This window comes from Gadus macrocephalus, chromosome 8 (assembly GCF_031168955.1).
Source record: "Gadus macrocephalus chromosome 8, ASM3116895v1".
NCBI lineage: Eukaryota > Metazoa > Chordata > Actinopteri > Gadiformes > Gadidae > Gadus > Gadus macrocephalus.
The window spans coordinates 21,925,606-21,942,029 of record NC_082389.1 but is presented as its reverse complement, the minus strand read 5'-3'; the positions used below and the strand labels follow the sequence as shown (position 1 = coordinate 21,942,029).

Sequence of the window (16,424 nt, the reverse complement as noted above, 5' to 3'; positions counted from 1 at the left end):
CTTCTGCTGTTGGTGTGTGGTGTCGTGTGCTCTGCTCTGCCCTGCTCTTCTGCTTCCAAAAAACTGTGGCCTTCATAGCAATAGATTTTCATCTTAGGGACTCTGACACCGTAACGCTCGGTTCAGACTCTATTTTCTTTTTAGTTTAGATTTAGAAATCCAACCACGGACTTCATCTGAGAGTACGTTGGTAACTCAGTTTTAGAAATCCAGCCTTGGGCTCCACCCGAGAGGACGTAGGTACTTAGAACTCCAGCCTCAAGAGCCTCTTGAGAGAAAGTTGGTACTTTTAATAGGCACTTGCTTAGTCTCAAGCGTGATTAACTCAACAAAGGCAACTCTCGGGGTCGTGCGGTGTACTGGGGCACGAGAGTTGTGTCAACGTTAAAACCTGGGCTCCACTTGGGAAACGTTGTTAAAAACCTTAGTTCTAGAAACCCAACCTTGGCTCCACCCGAGATTAACGTTGGTACTTAGACTTAGAGACCCAACCTTGGGATCCACCCGAGATAAACGTTGGTACCTACTTTTAATAGGCCATTTTTCATCTATATTCTTCTTCTTTTACTGTCTTTTCTTTTCAAATCTATACTCAGTTGTAAAAGTTATTGTGTTTATTGGACCTAAGAATAAATCTACCTGACTGCATTTGTAGTAGGTAAACTCAATCGTTCGAGTCCTTTTCCCTGTCGACTCCTCGACACAGGCAAAGCCGAACGACGCGCTCTCCCAGCTGATCCCCTCACGGTGAGTGGCGCATTGTACAGGCAATGGTTGATTGTGACTGACGTGTATAGGGGGTGACAAGGCAAAAAGATACATCATCATTTCGTATTAACTATTATTATTATTTCGAGAGACTTTGGTCCCGCTAAACGGACGGGTCTGAATTCGTATTAAAGTAAACTGTTGTGAAGGGACTTAACAGAGTGACCTGGGTCGGACCGGATTACGACCGGACCGAGCGCCTCCGTGAAACCGACGATTCACGGAAACAAGCGGGCTCGACCTGGGTTGGTCCCGGGAAGCGTACGTGCGACACCCAGACTCACAAAACACACCCCTGCGGAGCTGTGTGTGTGTGTCGTACGCGACCGCTCCCAATAAATCACCGCGAGTGCGGTGCCAACACTCGACAGAACTTTGGCTTTAAATCCCTGAAGGACATGAACCACGACATGGAGGAGAAAGGGATTTTTGCCCGCGATTGTCTCCCGCTTGAGCCCAGCTTCCCGCTGCCGAGGGACCACCGCCTCGGCGCTGCCCGCTGCCCAATATCTATATTAAAGCACCCATAAAGTAGCATACCATGGGACCTTTAATGGTCTGTCAGGGTCTGCGTCAGGGTCTTAATAGTCTGTCAAGGTCTAAATGGTCTGTCAGGGTCTTTAAGGTTAGGGTCTTATTGGTCTGCGTCAGGGTATTAAAGGTATTTTGCAATATACACTCTATAGTAACTCAATCCGCTTGAAATTGGGAACAGAGGCATTCCCCCTCAAGCAGTGTTTACAATAGTTTTTCGACAGCTAAAGAAATTAGGTCAAAGCGCCAATTTGAATAAATGCTAATAAATTCTCCATTTCCATTGCAAGTCTGCTTCAGAAGCCTCAAGGGGGAGGCTGGAACTTGGAACCTGCCAGGTAAGGAAACCTCCCTAACCATGTGTATAAAGTTGTGTGTTAATATCACATTCAGTGACGTAACTGCTCTTAAGCGTAATGCACTAATTTGCCAGCAGGTGGCACAAGATCACAGTTAAACGGCATCTACAATTAACCAAGTGTGTTTATGTTTCTGTGTGTCTGGGTCTAAAAACTATAGCCTGGTCCTACCAGACTCTCGTACTTCATTTCAATTGCACAGAGAGTCTGGACCCACTCAATTGACAAATGTTAACTCACTTGAAGGCGGCTGCCTGTTGAAGTTTAAAACTATTGGATCTGCCCGGTGCCACTCTGGATCTGCCATAACCAATCGCTAAGGTTTGGCCGGGAATCACGTTGCGCGCAGGCTGTAAACCGTGCGTGAAGATGTCTGTCAACGAGAGCTGACTTTAACGTCATTGTTCTCAGCCACTCCCTCTGTTCACTGATTGGACGCAGAAAATCAAGACAGAGAAAACCCACAAAATACCGCAGACCCAGACCTAGAACTGAGGGGAAATTAAAATTGAGCCGAAGTACTTAGGCGGGCGGAGCCAGGCTATAAAAATTAGGTCACAGTGAATATTCTATTATTCGTTCCCGAGGTTCAAAGTCGATTTTTAACATTTAGACCGTTAACATTTTTTCCCATTCGAATAAATAAGAATTAACGGACAGAACTAATGTTGGACAGGTGTCCAAGGGCATTTTCCTGCTTATACCATGGTCACTTGCCATAGAAAATAAATTAAGACCATTAATTTATAGGGGGATTATTTGTTTATCAGAATGATCACAAAAAGAACATTTGTTTGACCGGCTGCCATGGTTATCTCCGCGTGGTTAATTGAAAGCATAGACCGTCGCGATTCCCATTGAAACTAATGGCGCAGTGATTATTCTTCAAAACGAGAGCTGGTAAATTGTGAAAAATGAATTAAACTGTAATCAAACAACACGGCTATATGCTATAGACCCTAGAGTATATGTGGCGTAAAGGCTGGGACGAATTTTGAATTGTACACTTTGTGTTGAAAGTATAGACCCGTCGCGATTCAGCCTTATACCACAGATACTATAGGGTCTATAGCATAAAACCAAGTTTTCGGATTACAGTTTAATGCATTTTTCACAATTGACCAGCTCTCATTTTGATGGCTGAACAGACAATTTGACTGGAACTACTTAGCAGGTAGTTGTTTTTTTGCGTTTAAGATACTGATTTCTTGCCGACGATCCATGGCTGCCTTTGTGAATGTTGGCACACAACGAATAATCGATTATTCGTTCATAACACCCACCGATTATTCGACCATGAAAAATTTGAGTTATCCACATCCCTAGTTAATACCTTGTGTGACTGCTTGCAGTCCTAGATTGTCATTGTTCTTTGAACAATTCAACATTCATATATTACAAAACTCTCAATAAACATACTGTTAATATCAGGTACAACAATGTAAAAAGACATGCATCTTAAACTCACCACTATCACATGCGTTACAGTGGACAGGATGTCGTCTCCAGCCATCATAGTCCTGAGCAGTACTTCATTGGTACAGAACGTCAGCAGGGTCATAGGAGAAGACCTGATGGATTCAAAATAACGGATTATTTTTTAATCACAATGGAAGCCTAACCCTAACATATCACCCAGCACTAATATAGATATAAAATCGATCTAAATCAGAGCAATAATAATGTCAGCTGGTAGCCATTTGTCAAACTGATTCTGCTCTTAAACTACCCAACTCACCAACCAGCCAATTGGATTATAAATAAGTGAGGCACTACATTGAGAGCTCCAGAACTCTGCGGTCAGAATTGGCTCTGCACACAATTGTTCCAGAAATATAACTTTGTTACCATAGCAAAACATTATGTTGAATGATCTGACTGAAGAGATCTCTCTAAATGTATATAGAATCATTATGTACGTATATATATCACGTATGTATACTGTACAATATACATCGTAAAAACATTTGCTAATTACATTAGCTCAGCATATCAAGTATTTGTACTCAACCTTTTCTCCCCAGTTGAAATAAGTGTTTATCTTATACAGTAGGCCTACTTTAGTAAAACAGCCCTTGGGTTAGTAAACAAATCACAACGACCAACATGAATTTTAAGTTTTATTCATGAAAAAATATGAACTATTCACAAAAAAAAAACGTGTAGTGTGGGTTTGCTAGAGTCAAAAATAGTCACAGCTCATCTTGAGCATTTACTGTCTCCTGGTAGCCACGGCAGGGATTAAAAGTAACGACGTCCCGTCGTCCCGGGGACGTAATTAATTGTCATCGGGAGGATTATTATTCTCTCGGGTCGACCTCGGGACGAAGAGAATTTTGCGGGCACTGACTTAATTTTTCTGTTTAAGTTTTCAACACTTTCTGCGATGTTCGCGATCGGTGGAAGAGACTTATTTAATGGAAAGGGCTTCGTTCAATTGGCTCGCGCGCTCGCGTTTGTGTTGTTCAGTGAGACAGCGGGGGTAAAATCCCCCGTTCGTCAGGCTTTCTTGGTTCACTGGAGAAGGTCTAGAAAAAAAAGGGTCTAACACCGTCATTTATGTAAATTTAATTTATCTAAATTTCATATATATACATAGCATTTCACATTAATCGCAATTATTACATGGGTCTTCTCAATGCCATGGAATGCTCTGTTCACTTGCATGGGACCTTCACAACTTCCGGCGGTGAATTATATTTCATAATTCACCGTTGCTAAGTATAATCATGAGTATAATTGACCGGTAACTTGTCAACCCCAGCGTCTTCGGTTATAAGCGACGTCAACGTCTTTGGCGGACTATTTCTCTGCTGATCAACACTCCGAATGCTGGTGGCATCAAATAAATTGTAAAAAGACACACCATGTGAAGTTATTGTTTCGTATTGGCAAGTAGCCGTGTAATAAGCGGGATATGTAGAGAACATCGCCGGTCATGATCGAAAATAAGCTTATTTTCCCGATAATTACCGGCGTTCTATACACTATCCTTTTTTATCCCTTTTTAAATTCCTGCTGCTTCGGGTTTGCCTTTGTAGGTGCATTGAGAGGATGAGCGGGCGAATTCGCTGTCAGTGCGTGTGCATGATACGCAGGTTTATCCAATAAGTGGTAGGGTACCCACCCGCGCACCATTGGCATGTATGCGCGCTTGTCTCTGTGTGCGCTTGTCTTTGTGTGCGTCTGTGAACGAGAATGACAGGGAGAAAGATTGCTACGTGGAGATGTACGAACGGAACGATATTTATATTTCAAAATCACAAACGTTTTTTTAAAAAAAAGTAGAATCAATTTTTGTCGCTCGGTGTTGATTCTGTGGCGTTGCATCAAACATTGTTCTATGTATGGGAGACTCTGCTCGCTCCCGAATGTTTTTATGAATGAAGACACCCGCATGCAAGAATGAGTTCAAGTCTGAGTGTAGGCTACAAGCGCGATGAACTATTTACAAGTGCAAAAACGCAACATATTATTTATTTTGCTGACTACTTGCTTTTTATCCCGACAAAAGCCTTGTAAGGACAGTTCCTCTGGTCTCTCTCGTAGATCGCACCATCTTTCTTTGTTTAATGCGACTGCATCACCTTCTCTTACATGGTCAGCAGCTCGCAGATTCCTTTCTTCTCAGTTAGAACTGCTCATGATGATATGCTGCGTTGTCTCTTTGCAGACAGCGCAACACCTCTACCCAAGCCCCCCCCCCCCTTGAACCGCGGAGCCGTCGCATTTACATCAGAATGAAACACAATAAACCGCCAATGTGTGTAGGGTCCGGGAGGGTAAATTGGGGTTCTAGCTCAAGCAGGTAATTTACCTCGGGCAGTGTAAACGTGCGGACCGTGCCGCAAAAAAGGCGTGCATAAGATGGCATATTAGGCCATCAGTCTCGCGCTGCTCGAGCGGCAAGCAGTGCGAGAGCCTGCTGCTTTGCGATCACAGGCGCAAACCTGTGGTCACGTAGATAGACCACAGTTCTGCGAGGGTGTTGCTTGTCATCTGGAAATAAATATATTACTTCATCAACATAATGTATTGTGTTTTTATTATATTATCAGTAGGCCTAAGTAGCGACTCAAAATGTAAAAAATATTTATGGGGGAAATTCGGGACGATTCGGGACAGTTCAAAATGTTTTTCGGGACGTTTCCGGGACGGTGGTGAAAAAAAGTTAATTTTAACCCCTGAGCCACGGTACTGCCGATCTTGTGCTGGGAAATTAGCTCTGATGGCCTGGCCAACACAGGAAGCCGATACTGTCTAAGAAAGAAAGAGAACAACATCAGCAAAGTAAAATAAATTATGCCTCGAGTAGCCTATACAGCATTACACAGACTTCAAGCTAACATAACGTAGCCAATGATCTGCCAATAAGATCGGCTGCTTTCGGATAACTACATTGTCACGTTCCCCGGGACTCAAAACTATTGTAGCCAATGTGTTAGTAAAAAACAAACACTTACTCTATGCTCAGACGTCTGTTTCTCCCGGCGGGCTTTGGCTGGCGTTTCCAGTACACTTTCTGGGTCCGGAAATATGTATCCAATACCCAACTGTTCAGATGAGGCGTAAAGCCTGGGGTGCGAAGCTCGGGTGATCGACAACACACAGGTCCGTGTCATCCTCAGATTCCGTGATTTCGTCCAGAAGGAATTGGCACTGCTGGAATTCTCGGCAGCAGACAGACTCTTGTTCTGTGTCCATTGGCGCACAGTGAGAGCACAGGCACCACCAATCCGCCTCAGCTCGAGCCATTGCAGGCTCCTCGTCTGCGGCAGGCAGGTCGTCTGCCTCGGCTGTAGCGGCGGCATCTTCAGCCGCCTCCTGTTCCTCCATAGGCCTCAGCTGCTCGTCGCTATATTGTGGCTCATAAAGGTAGCCACGAATATCCGTTTGCACCATAACTTCAAAATGCCAATCCTCCATATTGTGTCCGTCTGCGAATTCAGTACCTTCGGCCATGTTTTCTGCAGGTGAATTCTAACGCACTGGCACTGATCTGTGATAGGTCTGTTAGGGCATTAGGTCTCACCCTACAGTATGGACGGGTTTCCAAGGGTTGGAACTTGTGCTAGTATTCTCAATAGAATCCCCCCTCTTGTATTTCCATCTGGCAATGACGCAAAAAAAAAAAAAAAGCGTCATTGCCATAAGGAAGTGTAAGAGGTAAATACGGATTTCTCCCGTCTCAGGGGAAAAAGAGTGTTGCATGACCATTCAAAAGTATGACTAGGTTTCGAACAATGCAAGGCTTAATGATAATGTATATATATATACCGTATTTTCCGGACTATAAGTCGCGGTTTTTTTGTAGTTTGGCTTGCCCTGCGACTTATATTTCGAAGCGACTTATATGCCAAAATTGTGCGTAGGCCTACATAATCTTCGGCCGCAAGATGGCACCGTCATTCATTAGGCCTACAACTGAACGCTGCAAGCCTACTGCACCACCGAATAAATTATATTCTCGTCGTCATCGTCCTCAATGTCCTCCGGTTCAAAGCTACCCCAGCCTTAGCTGCAATGTTGTGCAACATAGCTGTCACACATATCACAGCGCATGACTTGGCCGGCGAAAACTGGAGCCCTCCGCTGGACTTGTGACTTCCACCTCCCGATCGTGCGCTCAGGTTTAGGACCGCGGCGCATACGCGTCCGGTGGAATCCCGGTGTCACTGAATTCGGTATACTCTCAGAACTACGAGTGGGACCGACACACCTATATTGCTATTGCAATTTTATTCAGTCTCTCCAGACTAAACGTTCTTGTTTAAATGTTTAAAAATAAATGCGACTTATACACCGATGCGACGTATCTATGTTTTTTTCCTCGTCATGGAGCATTTTTTGACTGATGCGACTAATACTCGGGAGCGACGTATAGTCCGGAAAATACGGTATATATATATGGAAAAATAGGATATTTTAAAAAGTATACAATCTTTTATGTTGAAAAGTAGGTGCTGCAATTCCAATAAATGTTGAACATTAAAAGGATTGGGAGGAGTAGTCTGCCAAAATACTGGCAAGAATAATAAATAACAACTAGGACTACAAGCAGTCCAAGAGGCATTCACAGCCCACATCCCCTATCCGACTGTTTCCTTTTCAAGAAAATCCCAGGTTTTGCACAGTAAAAATGCTTTGATTTCATGCCATGTCTCACAAATGTTTGGTCGAGGACGGATTCATACCGGTGTCTCGATGTCCATGTGGCCAACAATGCATGAACAAGTATAATTCAATGAGTAAATTACACTATATTTTAAAGGGATGGAGCAGCCTTCCTTACAGTAGGTACGTTACAGTTAAAGTCAACGTTTTCTCATACTAATGACACGTTTATGTTTGTGTGCATTAAAGCACGCCTTTATTAAACAACTGCAAGGCATTTGGAAATGTCAACCGATGAGCGCAACCAGCGCGGGATAACAACGAGCAAAGAGGCTCAATCATAACCAATTGAAATTCACACACGATAGAAAATTCCACAAAAATTCCCAAAGAGGGTCTGTTGGAGAGGTAGCCTATGAAATTCGAATTAACACGAGCGTCCCCAGCCAAGTAAAATTAACGTTAAAGGGGACCTATTATGCTTTTTCGACTTTTATTACCTATAAACGTTATAATGATTGATAGACAGGTTTAACCATACTAAAGTGTCAAATAATGACGTACATGCATTTCGACATATTCCCTGTTGACAGTCTGGGGTGGCTGTGCAGAGCGCTTAACACTCGGAACAACGTTTGTGATTCACTTGTTCACATTTCCGGGAAATCATTTACGTAGAGGCACTCCTGCCACGCCCCCATATGCCTGGTCAAATCTGCCCGCGCGGTGGAGCTCAACTGCCCTTCGCAGGTCTTCCGGAAGGTAACCAATCACAACGGAGTGGGGTTGGCAGGAGGGGGGCGAGGGGGCGGAGAAGGACGAAACCGAGCGTTGACAGAGAATGCTGAAAGTGCCCAGATGAGAGGAAGCATTTCCCGAAAATCGACATCGTTTTTTGCGCTGTTATTCGTGTCAGGTTACGCTATAGGAGTCATTAATAAGAAATTAAGACCAGAAAAGTAGTATAATAGGGTCTCTTTAACACAAAAGCAGGTTATTAAAATAAAAATGAACTCTTACAGGCAGCAAGTGATACATTTCGTACTATCTGCTGGCGAGAATAGTGTGTCATGCTTTACAACCAGACTAATAAGACACATATTAACAGTAGTGTGTCTTTCTTTGCAACCACACTAATAAGACACAGTAACAGTAGTGTGCATGCTTTGAAACTGCAGTCATGAATAGATTTGTTTTGCAGTCAAGTGAAGCACCCACACACCAGCCAGGCGAGCCTACAACAACATGCAACATTTGGAAAAATGCTGAAATTGAATTACCTGCTTTCTAATCGGATCTGGTAGCCAACAGTCTGACCAACTTTTTCCCCACGCTCTTCCGCAACCCGCTCTGCCGCAGAAATTGAAGCCAACCGCCGTGGCTGTGCACAGAAGACCCTGCAAGGAATCTCATTTCTGCTGCAGTCATCGAGCAGAAACTGTGGGATCTAAGGGGAGATATGGCAACAATGTTAAAGATCACAGCCACCAAATAGGTCAACATCAACAAGAGTTATCTACTACATTTCTACATTCTGAGGTCAAGATCCATAAGGAGACATTAGAAACATGATGACTGCGTTCTCAGATGTCTTGCCCATTACAAAATGTGTGGAAAACTCCCAAAAAGAGGTTTGGTATTAGACTCTGGACTAGAGCCCGACCAATTTATAGGCGGGCCGATATTAGGCATTTTCCAAACTATCTGTATCGGAATTTATAATGGCTGATTAATGAATATTTTCAAAAAATAAATAATTTGGGGTTATTGTTCAAAGAACGTTGCAGGGGAAAAGTTGCAGCAATGTTGGTCGTTGCAGCACGGCTCAGCCGTGGCAAGGAGTCGCCAGAGATTCCCCACATGTCCCGTGTTTCCCCCATAAAATGTCTTAGTCAAGGTGGTCAAAGAGCAGGGGGGGGTGGTGGTTTGTCTCGTGGCTCTGCGGTCTTTGATGAGGGTTTCAGCTCGAACGCCTATTGTTTTGAACAGTATCACCGATGCATTATTTATCTTTATTTTTTGTACCTGATGGAAGTATGTTTTATTCCCTATGGGAGTTTTGTACTTTGTTAATGCATAAAAATTAGTGCTGTCAAGCGATTAAAATATTTAATTGCGATTAATCACATTAATGTCATAGTTAACTAATTTTTTTTTCTATGCTAAATATCCCTTGATGTCTTTGTCCCATTAATTCTTCGCATTTTAATGCTCTTATCAACATGGAGAAGTGCATCGGCTTGCCTTGTGCAAATGTTTTTTTAGTGATAACAACATTGGCATTTACTGATCAAAACAGGAAGATACAAAAAAAAAGCCTATAGTGCAATTAAAGGATGAACATACAAACATACTGCCTTGAACACCTGCGTGAAGTTGGCACCCCATGTGTAAAAAAAACACAATTTGTGCTCATACCGTTTTTGAGATATCAAACATTACATTTTGTAAACATATGACGTCACTCAGCACCCCAATATTGTCCGAATCGGTTCAAATGTGTCTCAATCATTTGTGCATCGTTTGTGCACGTTTGTGCACGACAAATAAACATTTGTGCTCTTTTAATTTTTAAGTTATTAAGGTTTCATTTTTTTCACTCAGCACCCCAATAATGTCAGAATTGGTTCAAATTGGTCTCATTCGTTTGTGCATCGTTTGTGCACGTTTGTGCACGACAAATGAACATTTGTGCTCTTTCAAATTTTAAGTTAAGGTTTCATTTTTTTCACTCAGCACCCCAATAATGTCCGAATCAGTCCAAATCGGTCTCATTCCTTTGCGCTTCGTTTGTGCACATTTGTGCACGACAAATGAACGACAAATGAACATTTGTGCTCATACCACCTTTGAGATATTAAACATAACATTTTGTAAACAAATCACGTCACTCAACTTCCGAAGCTGGCGCCCCAAAGGTGAAAAACATATATAAAACTTCTTCTGATCGTTTGTGCTCGACGCATGAATATTCCTGCTCTTTTATTTTTTTAAGTAATAAGGTTTTATTTTTTCACTCAACCAGAATGTCCAAATTGGTCTCATCCGTTTGCGCATGAAGAATAACGTAGGCGACAACGTAGGCGATATAAGTCTCTGGAATAACAAACTGACACATCCTTGATACATGTACGCTACGACTTTACTCACCTCTCAAAAGACAAAAACCGGTGTTAGCACAGGAGACGTTTGAGTCGAAGCCTTCAGATCTTTCCGCGGTTGTCTTCTGCAGCACAACTACGCCGCGTGACCAACTGCGTCACTTGTTAAACAATAAAAGCAGGAATATTCATGCGTCGAGCACAAACGATCAGAAGAAGTTTTATATATTTGTTTCACCTTTGGGGCGCCAGCTTCGGAAGTTGAGTGACGTGATTTGTTTACAAAATGTTATGTTTAATATCTCAAAGGTGGTATGAGCACAAATGTTCATTTGTCGTTCATTTGTCATGCACAAACGTGCACAAACGAAGCACAAAGGAATGAGACCGATTTGGACCGATTCGGACATTATTGGGGTGCTGAGTGAAAAAAATGAAACCTTAATAACTTAAAATTTGAAAGAGCACAAATGTTCATTTGTCGTGCACAAACGTGCACAAACGATGCACAAATGATTGAGACACATTTGAACCGATTCAGACAATATTGGGGTGCTGAGTGACGTCATATGTTTACAAAATGTAATGTTTGATATCTCAAAAACGGTATGAGCACAAATTTTCATTTGTCTTGCACAAACGTGCACAAACGAAGCACAAACGATCTGAAATAGTTGTACATGTTTTTTTTACACATGGGGTGCCAACTTCACGCAGGTGATTTGAACATAGCAGTCAGGCTACTGCTTCTTTGTTTTGAGCCAAAAAAAAAAAGAATTGCGTTAATTGCGCAATAAAAAATTAACGCCGTTAAAATTGGTTTGCGTTAACGGCGTTAATAACGCGTTTAACTGACAGCCCTAATAATAATTAAAAAATAATTTATTATTATCTGTTAATTATTATTTTTTTATACATTGGTAGTCAAGGCGGGGCCCTATTGTTGTTAAGGCGGCCGCCTTAACCATACAGTGCTTGGGGAAACACTAATGTCAAATCGCCAGGTCCAGTTTAAGAACGCGACAACGTAGCCATTTCTCTTCAGTCAATCAGGACACAGCACAGAACAACTTGTACGTCACGGCCTTACTTCGTCCCGGTCCCGTACTGTCCACGTTAGCTATAACCGTTGTTATGGTTACATGCGACCATTCCAACATGCCCCCATTCAGACACCTTTTATTAGGCTTACCACCATACCGACAGTCTACCAATTGGGGGATCATAAATATTTCGAAGTTTTAGTTCAACCAAAAAGTAGCCATTTCAGTATTATTTATCTGTAATTTCTTTGATTAATTCCAAATTTTGGTTGTGATCGCACCATCTTTCAACGTCTTTGTTTAATGCGACTGCATCATCTTCTCTCACATGATCAGGTTTCGCTTTCTATCCAGTTAGAACTGCTCATGTTGATATCGCTGCGTTGTCTGTGTAGACAGCGCAGCAACACCTCTACCCAAGCCCCCTCCCCCAAGTTTGTATTTTAATACATTTTATTTATCAGAACTATAATGTATTTTGATGCTTTTTTTGTTGTGAAAACAATAAAACAAGGTTCATTTTTAAACTGCATTACCTTATTATTTCAGTGAGGACTCATAAATAACAAAAAATAACCAATGTGAGGGAAATCTGTTTATGTTTTGTTACGCGTTTCTGGAATTTATTTTTTAAATATATATTGGTGATATATCTGAATATCAGATTTTTAAATCACCAAATATTTGTATCGGTATTGGCCTTAAAAACCCTTTATCGATTTGGCTCTACTCTGAACTGTACATGTCTAAGCCAGTATGCACATATTAAATGTATTAGTGCGAAGAATTTCTTATATTAATTTTATATTATTTACATTGAACGGGTAAGTCCGGACTCCTTACCCATTCCACGGGTAAGGACATAGGCTTCCATGTTCTTCCTGACTATTAAAAACTAAAACCGCCAAGAGGCAAATAAAGCACTAGGTGGTTAGCAGGCTGAACACGTTTTTGCTCAGAGCTGGCATGAGTGAAACGTAGAAGGAGCTCAGCAAGACGCGCTTGTCACTGCCCCGGCAAATTTGAAAGCCTGCACTGCACTTTCGTTCATAATGCAAGATCATACTTCTGCCACAAGGGTAAACATCGGAGTAGCTTTTCCCAGGTTTAAAGAGCTAATGAAGGATTATGATTTTCAAAGGTACGCTGAAGTTGCCTGCTTTCATAGGTAGGTAGGTCAATGTTACTGTCTAAATAACAAGCTTTTCTCATTTCTTGTTTGTTTAATTCATTACATAGGCACCATAACAGTAGAACATGTATAGTTAAAAGCCTAAACAGCCTCGTTGGTGGATAGCTTCATAGGTTATGTTTGATTGAATAAAGGTTGCATTTCATAACTACTTCCTCCCACAGATCCACTGCCTCTGTCCTAAGCAACATAATTCACCATCTTGCTCGAAGAGTAATTACTTATACATGCTCACACTAATGATCCAATGCAGTTTGCAGTTTGTTTGAAATAACGTACCTCATCATCTGAAAGAAAACTTGTTGATGTAGTATTGGATTACATGATGTCATAGCTTCTTGGCACATACCACCTACCGTAGTTGCAACCAGGTAGCAACGCACATTTGAAAGAAATCGTTTGAATGCAATGTACAATTTTACCACTAGATGGGAGTAATTCCTACAGTGTCCCATTAAGCCTTGGCCAATAGTGCTCATTATCAATAGGCCTCTTTGTCAGGTTCTTTCTGAAAACAAAATACCCAAATTAAATAGAGTATCTATAGATATAGACAACTCCACAAAAACAAAGGTTCTAATGCGTTATCTTGGTACCAAAATATGTGATATTGTTGTGCACGCAAAATATCCAATGTAGATGCTACTGGGTCATGGGTTAGAGTGAATAAAGGCAGAATTTTACTAGAAGACAGCATAGAGGAGGATTTGATTTAAATAGATGTTAAATTTGTTATTATATGATAACTGTGGGTTTTATGGGATCAAATACAACATTGAGGACAAAACAATGAATGAAAGACAAAATCTTTTGTTGTAACAATAAAAAGTTTGTTCTTTATAGTTTTAGTCCTCTAGCTCAGCAGTTTTGTTTCCAGAGTGATCGATTTGGACACCTGGAACGGCCGTTTTTTGGTATGAAAAAAGTTCAGTCAGTTTAATCTGTATTATTATAATAATCAGTCTGTGTGTTACACTGGAGCTCAATTTGCAACGTGATTGTTGACATGCGGTTTACTGTTTTACCTGTGTTGTTTTCCCGGAGCCGGTCTCTCCCACCACCACAACCACGCTGTTTTCCTTCACTAGCCTGAGGATCTTTTCCCGGTATGCATGTAAAGGAAGGGAGCCATGTTGGTCGTCCAGCGCAGAGGAAACTGCTTTTAGGGGCACCTGTGGAACGCCATTGTTTACCCGGCCACTTCTATTCTTGCCCTGGCTTCCATCTACAAAGGGGATAATAAATGAGAAGATATTGATCAAACTATACAGCAGAAAAAAAAATAAAAAATTGTAAAGCCCCTCCCCCAAAATTGCAAAGGAGTTTTAAGGCATTTAAAAACATGAGAAAGCAGTCATGTGAAACATCCCTAAAAAGATAAGGTTTGACCACGAGTTTGGTTTGACTACTGCCGCGTTTCCACTGCAGGGTGCGGAACGGATCGGATCGCAAAGGTGCTGTAGGGAGGGGGCGGTATAGCCCAGCTCAATTCCGAGGTCGCGTTTCCACCGCCGACAGTACCCTTTAAGGTAGGCCGGATGTCGATCGCCGCGGCAGCTACGTAAACATCGTAAACAACGTCTTTCTCCCCAAGAATGCAGACGAATGTCTCAACCTCCTTGTTCGCCCAAGCAAGCGTTTGACGCGACATGTTAATTGTAAAGAATAATACCTCGAGGCTACTGTTTGTTTGTTTTTATCCCCACGTCGCCCGGAAGTGATGATTCTGTCGACCAATCAACGGAGGGGGTGTGTAGCTAGAATTTCCCGGGACCCTTTCAGGCGTCTCGTCTCCAGTACCCCAACGGAGGATTCCTAAAGGGCCAAAACGGGTACGGCTAAGTCCGGGTCACGCCCACTTTTGGCGGTGGAAACGCGACCCGATCCGCACCTTTGCGATCCGATCCGCACCCTGCCGTGGAAACGCGCCATACGAGTTATAGCGCCGCCTGTGGTCTTCAAAACTTTTTGAAGACCTCCGTACATCCGGTCTACATATGCTAATTTCCTAAGTCAACTCCCAGGTGCTCAGGTTTGGGGTGGTTGATTTAGCGTTTGGGACCAATTCACTTTCAATAATTAATAATTATATATATTATTAATAAAATAAAAAGTCAGCAATGTTTGGTCCCCAAAAGTAGATCGGCATTTACCAGTAGCTAACAGTTAATTTTTCAGAAAAAATGATAGAGACAGCCTAGTGCTAGTACTACTACTAAACTGTTAACGTGGTACAGCATAGTGCTAGTACTAATACTAAACTGTTAACGTGGTACAGCCTAGTGCTAGTACTACTACTAAACTGTTAACGTGGTACATCATAGTGCTAGTACTACTACTAAACTGTTAACGTGGTACAGCATAGTGCTAGTACTACTGCTAAACTGTTCATCTCCTCCTTTGAACGATGACTCTACTCAGGGCTCCAGACTAACATTTTTACTAGGAGCACTGAGGCCCTCAACTGAAAATGTTAGGGGCACAACCAGAAATCTTAGGGGCACACACTGTAAATCAACTAGCCAGACAAATATTCACATTTCTCCTAATTTTGACTGTATTACTGATAAATATTTTGATAAAAGATGCAGAAATTAAAATGCGCTGTTCCAAATTCACGGGAGTACGCCCGCTTGTCGTCATGCCGCTTGACAGGACGCTGCGCCTCCTCTCTGCCCGCTCGCCTCTCTATTGAGAATTCATTAACAGGCACGACAAATGCCTCCCGTGTGAAAAGCCCTTTATGCAAACCAGTGGTTCGCATAAAGGGTTCGGACACGGGTCAGGTCGGACACCAGAACAGCGCGGGTCGTTCTCGGGTTTTGCGATTACGAGCGACGCTTCTCCGGTGCTGGATATGTTATTCAGTAGCGGATGAGTCAACTAAAACCGTCAACATCGCTTTTTTTGCACGGCAATCTGAAGCACCACGGCAAACAACAGATATTATATTTCCCCGGCTTTCCATCTAATGAGTCTAATTTTCCTTCGGGTGCGGGTCGGGCGTCGATATCAGTTTATAGCGGGTCTGGTTGGGTGCGGAATGTAATTTGCACTACTATGGGAGCATGGGTCGGATGTGGTTTTACGGGTACGGGCGGGTGCGGGTTAGCAAACTAAGACCCGTGCAGGACCGGGAGACCTCCCGATCTTCCGATCTCCAACCTCTGCTGCAGAGCGAATTAAAATCGCCGGCAGAACGGCCTGGGGGTCTAACCCCGTAATATATATAAACTATAACCGCATTTCACATTAATCGCAATTATTACACGGGTCTTCTCAAAGCCATGGAACGCTCCGTTCACTTGCATGG

The 16,424-nt window shown here is 42.5% G+C and overlaps 1 protein-coding gene across 3 annotated transcripts in view; it reads right to left on the bottom strand.

Annotated features, from left to right (window-relative positions):
• The window catches only part of ythdc2 (YTH domain containing 2), a 225,158-nt gene that overhangs the window by 153,153 nt on the left and 55,581 nt on the right, over positions 1-16,424 (bottom strand). For all 3 annotated transcript variants that reach the window (XM_060059908.1, XM_060059910.1, XM_060059909.1), the window contains exons 6-8: positions 14,137-14,336; positions 9,056-9,222; positions 3,130-3,232 (exon numbers count right to left, since the gene is read on the bottom strand). In XM_060059908.1, the coding sequence (XP_059915891.1) occupies positions 3,130-3,232; positions 9,056-9,222; positions 14,137-14,336 (470 nt within the window). The remainder of the gene's footprint in view (positions 1-3,129; positions 3,233-9,055; positions 9,223-14,136; positions 14,337-16,424) is intronic.